Source organism: Balaenoptera musculus, chromosome 10 (genome assembly GCF_009873245.2).
Source record: "Balaenoptera musculus isolate JJ_BM4_2016_0621 chromosome 10, mBalMus1.pri.v3, whole genome shotgun sequence".
NCBI lineage: Eukaryota > Metazoa > Chordata > Mammalia > Artiodactyla > Balaenopteridae > Balaenoptera > Balaenoptera musculus.
Genome location: NC_045794.1, coordinates 98,440,104 through 98,456,142, shown reverse-complemented (window position 1 = coordinate 98,456,142; position 16,039 = coordinate 98,440,104). Strand labels below are relative to the sequence as shown.

At 51.2% G+C, this 16,039-nt stretch overlaps 1 protein-coding gene across 12 annotated transcripts in view; it reads left to right on the top strand.

Annotated features, from left to right (window-relative positions):
• The window catches only part of TTLL1 (tubulin tyrosine ligase like 1), a 36,961-nt gene continuing 20,922 nt past the window's right edge, over positions 1–16,039 (top strand). For 3 of the 12 annotated variants that reach the window (XM_036867339.1, XM_036867346.1, XM_036867350.1), the window contains exons 1-4: positions 32–168; positions 3,540–3,571; positions 8,233–8,306; positions 11,641–11,757. In XM_036867339.1, the coding sequence (XP_036723234.1) occupies positions 11,645–11,757 (113 nt within the window). In that variant the 5' untranslated portion in view covers positions 32–168; positions 3,540–3,571; positions 8,233–8,306; positions 11,641–11,644. Of the gene's footprint in view, positions 169–367; positions 394–3,539; positions 3,572–8,232; positions 8,307–8,405; positions 8,430–8,704; positions 8,846–11,640; positions 11,758–16,039 lie in introns of those variants that run through there. The other 9 variants (XM_036867349.1, XM_036867344.1, XM_036867340.1 and 6 more) reach the window with 8 other exon arrangements.

Here is a 16,039-nt window from a genome sequence, read left to right as displayed (position 1 = left end):
GCGTCTTCGGTTGCCAGGGCGCCGCCCCGGAAGTAGAGCCCGTCCGCGCCGGGTAGCGGTTTGCGTCCTCCTCTGAGCACCGAGTGGGGTTGGAGGCGGGGCCGGACCGCGGCGTGGGGCTGCCGTGCTCCGCGCTCCTGGGCGTTCCTCCGCACTGTGCGCCCACAGGTAGGTCCCGCCGCTGAGGCCGCCGCCTCTGGGGACCGAGGGTGTGGCCGTGCTGGTGGGCGAGTGCGCATGCGCGAACAATTGGGGGCCCTGGTCTACGGGGCCGCGAAGGTGCGGTTTAGATGCTGCTCGCTGGACTCGCGTTCCCCGGGAAGCCTGCGCTGACCACTGTGCCCCTCTTCCTCCTCCGAGTTCCTGTGACTTAACTTGTGCCGCTCGATCCTTGTAATTGCATTCTTCTTATTATTGGTTATCCCAGAATTTCATTGCTCCTACGCTTTTTCATTCATTTGCAATCTGTATTGTTCCTATTGGCATCTTGCAGGGCGCGGTGTACCTGTGGCTAGAGCTCTGGACAGGAGACAGGAGATAAGTGTTCCCCGCCCTGCTCACCTCTCTCTGGGGCACTGTTTTCCCATCATTAGAGGGCGTGGGATGGTGGTAGTCATACACCCCTAGAGTAGCTGGGGCATTACAGGAGATTCATTCTAGACCTCAAAGTATCTGGTAGTTGTAAGCCGTTTGGAGGTTTGTTTGCAAAGCGGTTCTTTGTTCAGGAAATATTTAATGAGCACATTTGGGTGCTGGGTTGTGGCAGTACAAAAAGATTGACCCTGCCCTGCACTCAGGGAGTTACAGGCACTGGTAAACAGGTACGTGGAGCATGGGGGTGAGGAGACGGACAGGGCAACACAACTGCGACCGAATGCTGCACGGCACTGATGTGAAGTCGTCATTTATATTGTTACTTTATTTAAAGATGGCTCTTTTTGCCTTTTCAAAAAAGACTTAACTAGCTGGAAAAGAATGCAAGTGTCCAAGGATCCTGGCCTAGCTGGGACTTTATTGAAACTGATAGTGATCAAAGTGTCTGGGGTAGGGGGATGAGGGCGGAGACTGCTCCCATTTTCCGACGGCTGGACCCAGAAGAGTGAAGTGACTCCCATGAGTGTGAGTTCTTCCCCCCCACCCCCGCCGCCCCCCGCTGTTTCTCCTCAGAGGTGGTTCTGACTTTTGTCTGGGAGTAGTCATAACTCCAGGAGGTAAAAGGCCTCTTGGCAGAATTCTGTCCTTCTGGGGTTGTAGGCACAGAGATTTCCCAAGATGTTCCCTTGCTCAGCGGAAATCAGCTAAATTCCCGGCCTCCTATTTCTCACCAGGGTAAAGCTGTGGAAGTGTTTATGAGTGACTGTCTCCAGGGTCTCCCCCTTGGGACTTACAGCCCCTGTAGGGCTGGGCTGCGCCTACTTCACTGCTTGGCACAAACAGTGCTTGTTTAATTGTGTGTGTGGAGGGAACTCACGTCTTTATTTTTGTTAATTCATCACATATTGGTTGAGAGCCTGCTGTTGCTAGACACTGTTCTGGGTGCTGGGGATTCAGGAGGAGATAAAGCGGAACAGCACTGCTGCTCACAACGTGACATATCTGTGTCAGACAGATAGTCACCAAGGAACCAAATACATGAACTAGACCAGGTCTTTTCTTTTTTTAAAAAATTAATTAATTTATTTTTGGCTGCGTTGGGTCTTCGTTGCTGCATGCAGGCTTTCTCTAGTTGTGGCGAGCAGGGGCTACTCTTCGTTGAGGTGCGCGGGCTTCTCATCGCGGTGGCTTCTCTTGTTGCGGAGCACGGACTCTAGGCGCGCGGGCTTCAGTAGCTGTGGCGCATGGGCTCCATAGTTGTGGCTTGCGGGCTGTAGAGCGCAGGCTCAGTAGTTGTGGTGCATGGGCTTAATTGCTCCGTGGCATGTGGGATCTTCCTGGACCAGGGCTCGAACCCGTGTCCCCTGCATTGGCAGGTGGATTCCTAACCACTGCGCCACCAGGGAAGTCCCTTTTTAAAAAAATTAAATTAAATTAAATTAATTAATTTATTATTTATTTATTTTTGGCTGCGCCAGGTCTTCGTTGCCTGCAGCACACGGGATCTTTGTTGCAGCATACGGACTTCTTAGTTGCAGCAGGCATGCGGGATCTAGTTCCCTGACCAGGGATCGAACCCTGGCCCCCTGCATTGGGAGCATGGAGTCTTACCCACTGGACCACCAGGGAAGTCTCATAGACCAGGTCTTTTCAAACTTGCGCTTGCATAAGAATCGCCTGAGAGCTTGTTAAGACACAGATTCCCGGGCCCCGCTCCCGAAGAGTCTGAATGTGTACACTCTTGTGTGCGCATGGCGGGCGCTGGAAGATTTGTACTTCTAACGAGCTTCAGGTTGTGATGCGGATGCTGCTGGTCCGCGGACCATGCTTTGAGTTGGCACCGACTAAACAGCTGTGTACAACGTGAGCGCCACGGAGAAGGAAAGCGACAGCTCTGTAAAGGGGGAGGATTGAGGTTGGGAAGGCCACTCTGAGGAGCTGACCTTTGAGAAAGGGCCAGATGTGGGGGAAGAGCAAAGCCTTAAGACCGGATGCCGCTTGGTGGGTGTGAGGGGCCGAAAGAGGCTGGGGCCTGGAGAGGGAAGACAGGTGGGAAGGGTGCTGGGAGACAGGGCCCGAGAGGCATGGGGGCCCCGGTCACGCTGGGCCAGCCTTGCAGGCCATGGGTGGACTGCTAGGTTTATTCTCAGTGCAGTGGGAAGCCGCTGCGGGCTTATGAGAGTGACAAGATTTGCTTTGTGTCTGAAAAGATTGGTCTGTGTTGCAATGGGGTGAGAATGGGACCAAGGAAGCCAGTTGTGGCCTGGATTGTGGGAATGCTGGGGAGAGACACAGACGGATCCGGAATTTTCTGGGGGTGGAGCGGGCATGATTTGCTGCTATACTGGACTGATGGTTACTTCCTCCCCAGGACTGAGGTTGGATTTTGTTAGGTTGTTAAAGCACTTTGCCGCCGGGGCTGCCGCTGGTTGAACGCGTCTCTTGCCTTCCCTGGATCAGGACTGTCCAGGAGCACGTGGTCCCGGGTGGCTTTCCATCTCCCGTCACCCGCCTGGCATGGAGTGGCCTTCGGTGCCCAGTGGATGGATGAGATGGCCACCACTATTGGTGGCCCGGACGCCCAGGGATGTCACAGCGGAAACCTGTTCTCAAGCTTGTGAAGATCCTGCCCACTTGCCCCAGGAGTGGGACCCACGGTGTTCTGGAAATAACCAGCAACCGTCTGGTTTCAGGATGGCTTTCCGAGGCTGCCATAGCTCAGGTAGTGACAGCCCACGCTGACTCCAGGCTGTGAGCAGCGTGAGGGCCAGCACATCACTCGCTGCTTTTCCTGATTAGGTTTTTATGATGCTCAGTTTTGAGAGTAGCTGACCCTGTGGCTTAAAATTCTGAGGCGTCAGTTCATATGAACCAGTAGAGAGGCAACGTGTCAAGTTCATCACATAATACCGCTAATTCCACTTTTTTTTTCTCTTCTATTTTAGGAGGAAGTCACAGGAAAACAATCTAACCTCAGGTATTTATCTATTTACCTGATAAATAGATAAGGCTTAGTATTTCCTAGGGTTGGGAAGGCGTCAGCCCTGGTTTCTGTAATGTGGGGATTGGCCAGCTGGTTCCTTAGTCTGTTCTACAGATGATACCTGAGCCCCCTCATTGTGCCTGGCCCTGGCTGGGTGCTGGGGGACCCACCCCCTGCCCTGTGGGGTCGATGACGCCGGACAAGGGGGATGCAAGTAATGACGGTTGACACCCCGTGTGGGAGGGAGACTGTGCGGGTTGCCAAGGCAGCAGTCTCTGCTCTGCCTCTTGCTTTCCAAGCCCCACATTGCCGTCTGTAAGTAGGGAGAGTACCTGCCTGCTGGCCTCAGGTGAGCTGTAACCAGGTACCCAGTAGAGAAGGATCTACACACACCGCCCAGCCCGGGGCCTGATGCGTCCTGGTGTTCGGGAAGCAGTAGCTGTTGTTTCAGGGATGATGGAAGTACGTACTCGCTTACTGTGTGAGGGCGGGCCCGGCACGCCCGCCAGGAGGAGGAGCTGGAAAGGAGGCACGTGCGGAGCCGAATCAGGGGCAGCTTCAGGGTGAAGTTCTTTCTGCCTGATGCACTTGTTTCAAACCCAGTTGACTGTTCGGAGAACCTGCTGTGTGCCAGGTCCACGCCCACCTGACCTTGCGGTAATCCCAGCAGCACCGCCCAGGAGCTGTCACTTTCTTTCTTTCTTTCTTTTTTCTTTTTAACATCTTTATTGGAGTATAATTGCTTTACAGTGGTGTGGTAGTTTCTGCTTTGTAACAGAGTGAATCAGTTCTTTCCCATTTATTTCACTGGGGAGGCTGAGGCCCGGAGAGGACATGCCAGGATCCACGGCTGCTCCGTGGCTCAGACACGTCTCTAAGCGAACTGGGTCTCTAAGCCTCAGGTGTGGAGGGAACTGCCGTCCCTCCTTTGGCTCTTCCCAAGGCTGCCTTTTCATCTGCTCTCAGTGGTGGTTTCCACATTGATTTGGGGCATTTCTGAAAAGATGTTCTTTTAAAGGAGAGGGGGCCTTACTTCATTTTTTCCTTTTTTAACCGTAAATGACTCTTTTGTCTTCTTGCTCAGCACTTTACTATGCTCTGTTCCCCAAATATATATATGTAAACCTCCTTATGGGTGTAAATTTCTTATTCTTCATTTTTCCCTAGTGTTTAGGATGGTCGTCTCTTGTATTAGTTTCCTAGGTCTGCGGTATCAAAGTGCCCCAAACTGGGTGGCGCAGTGAGGCCACAAGCCTGAAATCAAGGTGTTGGCAGAGCCGTGCTCTCTCTGAAGATTCTAGGGGAGGGTTCCTTGCGGCTTCTAGTTTCTGGGAGCCCCAGGCATTTCTTGGCTCGTTGCAGCATTACCTCCGATCTCTGCCTCCGTCTGCACATGGCTGCCTTCCCTCTGTCTGTCCGTCCTTGTGTCTTCACAAGGCGTTCCCTGCCTGTGTGTCTGTGTCCAACTTTCCATCTCATAAGAGTACCTGTCATTGGATTAAGGCTGACCCGAATGACCTCATCTTAACTGCAAAGACCCTACTTTGACCAAATAAGGTCATGTTTACAGGTACCCGGGTTAGGACTTCAATGTATCTTTTCAGGGGCACAGTTCAACCCATAACATTTCCAGGGAAGCGATGAGTCAGGTTCCAAGGACCCAGCCTTGAGGACTTGTCCATTCAGTCACTCACACAACAAGGAGTCATTGTTTGCGTCTCATGTGCTGAAGGGCTGGAGATAATGGGGTCAGGCAAATGAACTGTGGGGTTTGCTGCAAATGCTCCTCTTTAAATCTAGAATCAGTGGGCTGAGAGGGAAACGGTGACTACGAGAGTCCCTCGCCTCACACGTTTATGGAAGGAACATACATAAAGAACTGAAATGCAAGTTGGGAAGTTCTGAGTACCGGCAAGGATGGCAGGAAGGGTCTGCAGGGGGTCCTGAGGAGGGAAACACTAATTCCAGTGAAGGCGATGAGAATGGCCCCCTGGGGGAAGTGGCCTTTGAACTGTGCCCCGCGTGGTTGGTGGAGCTGGATAAAGAGCCGCGGAGAGAGGCGTTCGGATGGAGGGACAGCGCGGGCACAGGTTCGCGGGTGAGCGCGTGAGCACAGAGCAGCAGAGGGGGGTGCGTTCAGCCAGAACAAGGGCTGCGTGAAGTGAAGGGGTGGCCTGGAAGCTTGGGAAGGTCAGCGGGAGCCAATAAGTAATTAATTCAGAAGTACTTATCACGACAAGAGAGGAACCCAAGGCATCCTCCGTTGGGCACTTAAACAGAAGACGCCATCCACCGAATATTCTGGTTAGTTATCATTTGGCTATATTCATAAACTGTTAGGACACCTCTTGATCTTGTGCTGTGTACGTTTCGTCTGTATATTAATGTTTTTTCTAATTTTTAATTTTTTGGCTGTTCTGCATGGCATGTGGGATCTTAGTTCCCCAACCAGGGGTCAAACCCGTGCGCCCTGCATTGGAAGCATGGAGTGTTAACCACTGGACTGCCAGGGAAGTCCCTAATTTTTTTTTTCTTTTTAATTTATTTTTGGCTGCATTGGGTCTTAGTTGTAGCGTGCCGGCTCTTCTTTGTGGCACATGGGCTCTGTAGTTTGTGGCACACGGGCTCTCTAGTTGAGGCGCGCGGGCTCAGTAGTTGCAGCGCGCGGGCTTAGTAGTTGCAGCGCGCGGGCTTAGTTGCCCCGCGGCATGTGGGATCTTAGTTCCCCGACCAGGGATCGAACCTGCATCCCCTGCCTTGGAAGGTGGATTCTTAACCACTGGACCACCAGGGAAGTTCCCCTAATTTTTAAAAAATTTTATTGAAGTATAGTTGATTTACGATGTTGTGTTAAATTCTGCTGTGCAGCAAAGTGTTTCAGTTATACATGCATATATTCATTTTCATATTTATTTACAGTATGGTTTATCACAGGATATTGAATATATTTAGTTCCCTGTGCTATACAGAAGGACCTTGTTGTTTATCCATTCTATATATAGTAGTTTGCATCTGCTAATCCCAAACTCCCAATCCTTCCCTACACCACCCCCTCTCCCTTGGCAACCACAAGTCTGTTCTCTATGTCTGTGAGTCTGTTTCTGTTTCATAGATATGTTCATTTGTGTCATATTTTAGATTCCATCTAAAATCTGATATCTGTCTTTCTCTTTCTGACTTACTTCACTTAGTATAATAATCTCTAGGTCCATCCATGTTGCTGCAAATGGCATTATTTCATTCTTTTTTATGGCTGAGTAATACTCCATTGTATATACATACCACATCTTCCTTATCCATTTATCTGTTGATAGATATTTAAGTTGTTTCCATGTCTTGGCTATTGTAAATAGTGCTGCTATGAACATTGGTGTGCATGTATCTTCTCAAATTATATTAGTTTTCTCCAGATATATGCCCAGGAGTGGGATTGCAGGATCATATGGCAACTCTGTTTTTAGTTTTTTGAGGAACCACCATACTGTTTTCCATAGTGGCTGCACCAATTTACATTCCCACCAACAGTGTAGGAGGGTTCCCTTTTCTCCACACCCTCTCCAGCATTTCTTATCTGTAGACTTTTTGATGAAGGCCATTCTGACTGGTGTGAGGTGGTACCTCATTGTAGTTTTGATTTGCATTTCTCTAGTAATTAGCAATGATGAGCATCTTTTCTTGTGCCTGTTGGCCATCTGTATGTCTTCTTTGGGGAAATGTCTATTTAGGTCTTCTGCCCATTTTTTGATTGGGTTGTTTTTTTTTTGTTGTTATTGACTTGTATGAGCTCTTTGTATATTTTGGAAATTAAGCATTTGTCAGTTGCATCATTTGCAAACATTTTCTCCCAGTCCATAGGTTGTCTTTTCATTTTGTTTATGGTTTCCTCTGCTGTGCAAAAGCTTATGTTTGATTAAGTCCCATTTGTTTATTCTTGCTTTTATTTCTATTGCCTTGGGAGACTGACCTAAGAAAACTGGTACAATTTATGTCAGAGAATGTTTTGCCTGTGTTCTCTTCTATGAGTTTTTTGGTGTCATGTCTTACATTTAAGTCTTTAAGCCATTTTGAGTTTATTTTTGTGTATGGTGTGAGGGTGTGTTCTAACTTCAGTGATTTACATGAGGCTGTCCAGCTTTCTCAACACCACTTGCTGAAGAAACTGTCTTCTGCATTGTATATCCTTGCCTCCTTTGTCAAAGATTAATTGACCATAGGTATGTGGGTTTATTTCTGGGCTCTCTAATCTTTTTTTTTTTTTTAAATACATTTATTTTTTTATTTTTGGCTGCGTTGGGTCTTCGTTGCTGCACATGGGCTTTTCTCTAATTGCGGCGAGCAGGGGCTACTCTTCATTGTGGTGCGCAGGCTTCTCACTGCGGTGGCTTCTCTTGTTGCGGAGCACGGGCTCTAGGCACACGGGCTTCCGTAGTTGTGGCTCGCAGGCTCTAGAGCGCAGGCTCAGTAGTTGTGGCGCACGGGCTTAGTTGCTCCGCGGCATGTGGGCTCTTCCCGGATCAGGGCTCGAACCCGCGTCCCCTGCACTGGTAGGCGGATACTTAACCACTGCGCCACCAGGGAAGTCCCTGGGCTCTCTGTTCTATTCCATTGATCCATATGTCTGTTTTTGTGCCAGTCATTTGTGTATTTTATTTTAGGTAAGAATCCGAGTCAAAATTTGGTGAAACTGAAGAGAAATTGGACGTTCCCGTTGGCTCCATAAGTACCTATGGTAGGTCCGGGCTGAGATGTTTTCCTTGGTGACCCCTCGTCCACACAGCAGGTGGAGGGGGCAGGGGGCCGAGAGGAAACCCACCCTTCTCGGAGGCTCCATTTCCTGCTCAGTAAAGTGAAGGTGAGAATGTTTGCCCCATCAGCCTTATTGGGTTTAGGATTGTACCCTTGGAAGCATTTTCAGACTATTTTATGACTGAAGCGCAGCACGCGTATAAAGTACGACCTTTATCATTATTCTGCGTTGTTGCTCTTACTTCTGCGTCATCTCCAGGTGGGAGGTGTGGCGGGAGTGAGGTCGCCCAGTGAGACTGGCGTTTGAAGTGCAGGGTGTGGGTTGTGATGTAGGCGCTACCTGGCTTGGGGGTGATTCTCACCGAAATCCTGTGTCTGCAGTTGGACTCTAGGGGGCAGAGTACGAGCAGGATTGGTCAGGGATGCAGGGCTGTTCAGACTGAAATCAAATACAGGCCGACCTCAGACATAACTGCAGATTCCGGTCCAGACCACCGCAGTGAAGTGAATTATCGCAAGAAGGCAAGTCACATGAGTTTTTTAGTTTCCTGCTGGATTTAAAAGTTGTCTCTACACTGTACTGCAGACTGTATTGGGAGTTAGCAACTTGTCTAAAAGAGGTACATGCCTTAACTAAAAAATACTTTATTGCTAAAAAATGGTAACCATCACCTACACCTTCAGTGAGTTATAGTAGTAACACCAAAGATCACTAGATCACAGATCACCGTAGCACATACATAATAATGAAAAAGTGTGAAATATTACAAGAATATTGTGACACAGAGACATGAAGTGAACAAATACTGTTGGAAAAATGGTGCCGACAGACTTGCTCGATGCAGGGTTGCCACAAAGCTTCAATTTGTAACATGCAGTATGTGCAAATCACCCGTGGTGAAAAAGTAAACTCCCCTCAGCAGTCGGCCTGGACAGTGCAAGGGGGTGTGAGGCGTGCGGGGGTTTGCTCCGGTACAGATGTGAGTTACCGGCACACGGGGACGCGGCTTCTGTGGTGCTTCTGCCATCATTTCCATGTGGTCGCTGCTGACCTGCACGTGGGTCATGACCGATCAGTTAGCAGCCTTATGTGGCTGTCATGTGGCACTTAGAGTTTGCAGAGAGTGGTTCCATTTATTCCTCACTGTGACCCTGTGGGCGTTGTCATCATCCTGATGAAGGCCAAGTTCACAGAGGGAAGGGATGGGCTGTGTGGAAAGAGGTTTAGAGTAGGGTCACCCTCGGTTTGGCTCAAGCCACCATCAGTCCCTTTGGTCTGTTCTTACACAGGCTCTTAACCTTTGAGCCTCAGCTTCCTCATCTGAAAACCGGGGATGATGACAGTAGTATGAGATGTTTCCTGAGCGCTTCCTTACGTGCCAGGCACTGTTCTCGGTGCTTTACATGTGTTCACTCATTTACTTCTCACTCTAACCTATGACATGGGTAGATACTGTTGTTATCCCCATTTTACAGAGGGGGAAACAAGTTCAGAGAGGTTAAGTAACTTGCCCAAAGTCACACAGCTAGTGAGTGGTGGAGCTGGGCCTCAAACCCAAGCTCCGGGACCTATGCTTGACCACAGTCCCCCCTCGATGACACTACCCGCCTCTTGGGCAGCGCGAGGAGGGAGTGGGCTGACGCTGGATGGAAGCACCCCGAGAATCCTGGTGGATTCTATCATGAGAGTGTCCTCTCTTTTCCTCTCCCAGGCAACACATACCTGGATCCCCGTCTCTTTGTCCCATACCTTTTCTGCCCTGTTAAGTTGCCCCAAATGTGAAGCTATTACAAGTCCATGGGGGAGGTGCCTCCTTTCATAAAAGGCCCTCGAGGCTCATCAGGTCCCCTGGCTTTCAAGCCCAGTTTTTCACGGAAGCCCTTCTTCCTGAAAGCCCTTCACCTTCTGTGAAGAGGTACACAGAAGTAACAAATGCAGCCCTCTCTGGTCGGAGCTGGGGTGGGAGCCTGGAATCCTGGACTGCCCCAGCAGTTTGAAAACCAGAATTCAAAGGAGGAAACAAGTCCAGAAACTTTCTCAAAGTCACATGGTGGTACTGACAGGCCTGTGACCACAGTCACTCATTCTCTCTGAAGTGATCATTTGCTGCATGCCAGGCACGGTGCCAGGCCCTGGGCACAAAGCAGTGACAAAGAAAGCCAGCTCCTGCCCTCTAGCAAGGACAGAACTGCAGGGTGCCAAGGGGCCATGTAGCTGGTCTGGAGAGTCAGAGAGGCTTTGTGGAGGAAATGACATTCACTTATGCTGGCAGACGAGTGGGCGGTAGCTTGGCCAGGCAGAGCAGGGCGGAGTGCTGCAGGCAGAGCATGTGCCAAGGCCCTGAGGTAGAAGAGGAGGTGGGCAGAGAAGTCCAATGTGGCAGGAACAGCGGGTGAGGGAGAAGGTGGCACAAGATGTACCTGGAAAATCAGGTGAGGGCCAGGGGGCTGCGTATTTTAAGTACAGTGAGAGCCACGTTGCTTGTTCACCGGGATTGATGTGGTCAAACACTTAATATCACCCACAGTTAGGGACTTCCCTGGTGGTCCAGTGGCTACGACTCCGTGCTCCCAATGCAGGGGGCCCGGGTTTGATCCCTGGTCGGGGAACTAGATCCCGCATACATGCCGCAACTAAAAAGATCCCGCATGCCGCAGCTGAGACCTGGCGCAGCCAAAATAAATAACCAAATAGATAAATATTAAAAAAAAAAAAAAAATCACCCACAGTTAAAGAGAGTGAATTGGTGTAGCGAATCAGGAAGCAGCAGGGAGATAGGCAGGACTTGAGGGGACGGGGGGTGCCCAGACTGGGGTGAGTCCTCCCACCCGCCCGTCAGAAGTCAGCTCCAGGGTCCCTGCTCAGGGCAGCCTTCCCAGCTGCCTCCGCTCTCACAGTGGTGCCTGTCCTTGTGCCTCTCCTCGTGGCTCCAGTCGCAGCTGCCATTCAGCGTGTGTTGCCTTTATTTCCCGCTTAACCAGGATTCTCAGTCTCCGCACAACTGGCCTTCGGCGCTGGATGCTCTGTTGGCGGGGGCCGGGGCGGGGCATCCTCTACGTCGGAGGGTGTTGAGCAGTGTCCCTGGCCTCTGCTCTCTAGATGCCACAAGCATCCCTCACCCCAGTCCTGACAAGCAAAGTGCCTCCAGGCGTTGCCAGATGTCCCCCAGGGGGTGACCTGCGCTGGCTGAGAGCCACCGTGGGGGGGGACTGAGCTGGGGGTGGGGGACATCTGCTCACCTTGTGTAGAGGACTCCTTTGGGCGAAGGGACGTGAGTTGTTAAGTTTCATGGCTCCGATAAGGTGATCTCTTCCAGGATTATGGCAGGAAAAGTGAAATGGGTCACTGATATCGAGAAGTCGGTGCTGATAAATAACTTTGAAAAGAGAGGATGGGTCCAAGTGACAGAGAACGAGGACTGGAATTTTTACTGGTAAGTATAAACCAGGGTTTGGTTGTCTTGCAGAGCCCGTTTGTCAGCGTGGTTAATCCCGTACTGGCGCACGGACTGTCCTGTGCAGGCGCCTCCACGCCATCGTGCCGCCTCCCCCTTACACTTTTCTCGTCCCGGGCCCTTCGTGCGCGCGGGGAGAAGGCCCTGGGTTAGTATACGTGGCGGAGTGTGCCACGCTCCTGGTTATCAGGAAGTCCCGGGATGTCTCAGCACGGCTGAGTGTGGTTACACGGCAGTGGGAACTTGGGTGAGAAACAGAGCCCCACCCGCCTCCAGTTCGTGCTGGTCACAGTGGTGCCCCGTTGCCTGGCACCTCGGGGAGGTCAGCATCCTCTGGGGTGGGGTGGGGAGGAGGATGGGGAAAGGACTGTGGGGAGGGCTTGGTGCTTCCTTTCACCTCCCTCTCGTTAGGCCAGGAGGGTGCTGGCTGGACTGACTGAGAAACCACAGAAAGGCGAGTTAGGCTAGAAAAGCAGGGTGTGGGCACTGAGTCCCGGGTGGTACCCACCCAGCCAGGAGCCTGGAGTCTTCCTAGACTCCTCTCCCCGCCTCTCACTTCCTCAGGGTGAGGTCCTGTGTCCTCCTTGGTCCAGGCCTGGTCTGCTCCCTCCCTCGGGGCGGCCTCCACATCCCTGCTGGGTTACTCAGCCAAACACTTCGCCGACCCTGTGCAGCTCCTGGGTCCAGAGTGCTGCAGTGAACCTTTGAGGGGGCAGGGGGCCAGTGGGGGCACACGTCGGGGTTGGCAGGGGCTTTGTCACCCTGTACATCCCCCCACCCCAGACTCACTCTCCCTGCCGCCAGCTTGAGAGATGTTACTCGGCTTCTCTCAGCCACTTCTCCTCCCCCCGACTCCCCTACTGCCCGCCAGTGCAGCAGGCTGCACGTTTTCCCCTGTTGACCCACTGCTGAAACTATCTTTCTTTTCCATCTTTGTACGTGCTTTGCTTTCTAAGCCGCCTCAGCCCCCCATTTGGAGACGCAGTGCATCCAGGAGTTACATGTCCAGACCCTGGAGCCAGAGCCACGCGTGGCTTCAGCCCTGGCTCCTCCACTGCCGTCTGTGTGGCTGTTAGCAGAGGACTTGGCCTCTCTCTGCAAACACCGTTGTTTGAGGTTTCAAGGAAGCAGTGAAGCACAGAACTCGGGGCAGGGCCTGGCGCGTGGCGGGCGCCCCATCAGCGCGTGCCGTCACTGTCCTTTGTGCACCAGCGCACCTGTCCTGGAAGCCACCTCCGCCTCTCGCGCCCTCCTGGGCTGCTCTTTTCAGGTGCCATGGCAGCAAATGCTGAGTGCCGTGATTTGTGATTTCCCGGGCTGTCCCCTCTTCCAGTGTCACTGTGAACCCCTGGAGAAAGAGGACCTGGCCTGGCTTATCCCAGCATCCCCGGAGCCTGGCCGGGCCTGGGCACGGAGTAGGCAGCACCCAGCCTCCAGCTCCAGTGGTGGATGGAGAGATGACCCTAGCTTTGCTCCTGACAGCAGTGAAGTCACCTGCCCTTTAAACTGCAGCCTGGGAACTCCCTGGCGGTCCAGTGGTTAGGACTCTGCACGTTCACTGCCGAGGGCCTGGGTTCGATCCCTGGTTGGGAAACTAAGATCCCACAAGCCAGGCAGCATGGCCAATAAACAAACAAACAAACAAACTGCAACCTAATTTCCCTTCAGGAGCGTGGACTGCAGAGAGGGAGGGCGTTTATGGAGTAGTTCAGTGCCTGTGTATGGTTTAGTGTCAAGTTTACGTTCTTTCTTCTCAAAGGTAAAGTGAAATCCTTTATCCAGAGCCCTGTTTCATGGGAGCTCTGAAAAGAAGGCTGAACAGGACAGTATTTTGTACTTGCTGTTTTGTGTCCCACTGCCCAGTGCTGTGGGCCCAGCAGAACTCAGCGCATTCTTTCGGCTTCTCTGGGCAGCTGGTCACATGCCAGGGATGGGGGATTTGAGTGCTTGCTTCTTCATGCTGAGAAGCGTTTTGGAGCTCTTCTTAACCAACAAGAGAATGACAGAGAGAAGAAAAGAGCTAAACAGTATGATAAGTTTGGATATTTGAGATATCTTGAGAGCTCATGCTTTAAGCACTAAGTGTCCTGTTGGGTCTTAAAAATTGGTTAGGGAAGAATATTGGAAACAACTAAACATTAACTGGTTGGGGAAAGGTGAATAGATTAACCAAGTGGATTACGGTACAGCCATTGAAATAATTGTGATGATTATAAAGCAGTTTGGGAAACTGAATAACAGTAAGTGTGAAGAAAAACATATTACGAAATTGTATTTGTATTCTGATAACAACTATGCAAAAGCAGCTTGCATGTGGGCAGGAAGTAGAAGGAGAGTGAAACAGGTGAACACTGGCTCTCCTGGAGGGGGTGTATGGGTTATCCATTGACAAACTGATGGTGAGTAACAAACACCACAAACTTAGGGGCTTGAAACAACAACCATTTTTTGCTGCACATGAGTTTGTGGGTTTGTCTGAGCGGTTCTTTCGGTGTGGCAGAACTTCACTGTTCCTGCCTGGGCTCACTCACACATCTACTGTCACCTGGCGGGTCATCTGGGGCTTGGCTGGTCTAGGCTGCCCTTGGCTAGGACGACAAGGGCTTCTCTCCACAAATCTCTCACATCCCTCCAACCGGCTAGCCTGGGCTTGTGGTGGTGTCGGGGGCCCAAGAGGGAGGTGGTAGCTCTCAAGGCCTTTCGGGCCTAGTCTCAGAAATGGCACACCATCACTTCTGCCCTTCTTTTTGGCCAAAGAAAGGCATTAGGTCAGCCCCGATTCAAGAGGAAATATATTTTACCTCCTGATGGGAGTTGAGGGGTGGACAATTGGGACCCTTTTTACAATCAGGCTACACAGTAGGTGAACATTTATTTACAACAAAAGGTCCTTTGCTCCTTGGAGAAATGCCTGATGCTGGGCCTCAGGAAGAAATGTACAAGGTGAGCTCGGAATAGCTTGTCTTATGGGAAAGCAAGGACGTCGTCGAGGCCTGCTGGATTCACGTTAATAAAACTCAGGAGACAACTTACAGAGTTCCTTCTGCCCAAAATAGGGACAACTAGAGCTTCCGTAAGAATAATTACAGCAGACTGAAACTCATGAATCATGTTTGAATCTATGAGTTCATAAAAATGCCCCCCAAAAGAACTGAAACGGAACAAAACCCCACATAATTTGTGGCACATTAAAATGGCCACAGCGTTTTTGACACCACTTCCCTCTGCAGATGGGGTCTTCGTTCCCCTCCTCCTGATCTTGGGTGGGCTCTGTGACTGCTTTGGCCAGTGGGATGCGGTCAGTGTGACCCAGGCCTTAGGAAACCAGCAGCTTCCTCCTCCTGTGTGGGAACCCCCGGCGGGAGCCCCGAGCTGCCACGTGAGAAGCCTGACCGTCCCGGGACCGTCGTGCTGGAGAAGTTGCAGCTGCGCTCACCTTCCAGCCGTGCCTGCCAAGGTGCCGGATGTGGAAGAAGCCTTCTCGGGGCCCCCAGACCAGCCGGCTGAATCCCACCCAGCGACCTCAGTGCTGCGTGGGGCAGAGCGCTCAGCTGAGCCCTGCCCAAGTTCTTGACCCACAAAACCTCGAGATATCATAAAATGGTGGTTGTCTTAAGTAGCTAACGTTGGGTAATTGTTTTGCAGGGACAGGTTCCCAGGACACGGCTCATCACACGTCTGCGGGTGGTAGGGAACCAGCTCACTGTTTTGAAAACTGGTAAAGGGAAAGAATCACACACTTACTCAGTCTTCCCTGTAGGAACCATTCATGGGTTATCTAAATTGTTGACGCAGGGAAGTTTCTCCTTGTAGAAATATTCCTGCCAATAAATGAAGGAGGAATGAAAAAGGAGAATTTCACCGTTTTGCAACCCCTCACGACATAAGGATCTACGCCTGTGCAGGACAGAGGCCGCTGACCACAGGACAATAGGACACTTAAGTGTGGCTGGTCCAGACAGAGGTGTATGTGCCGGAGTGTGACGTACGCTCCCGTTTTAGCCCGAAGAAACAAATGTAAAATTCCTCGTCACAAATTTTTATGTTGGTAATATGTTGAAATGATATTTTGGATATATTAGGTTAAATAAGATACATTAAAATTACTTTCACCTCTTTCCTTTAACTTTTTTTTTTTTTTTTTTGGCTGCATTGGGTCTTCGTTGCTGCGCGCGGGCTTTCTCTAGTTGTGGCGAGTGGGGGCTACTCTTCGTTGCGGTGCGCGGGCTTCTCATTGCGGTGGCTTCTCGTTGCAGAGCAC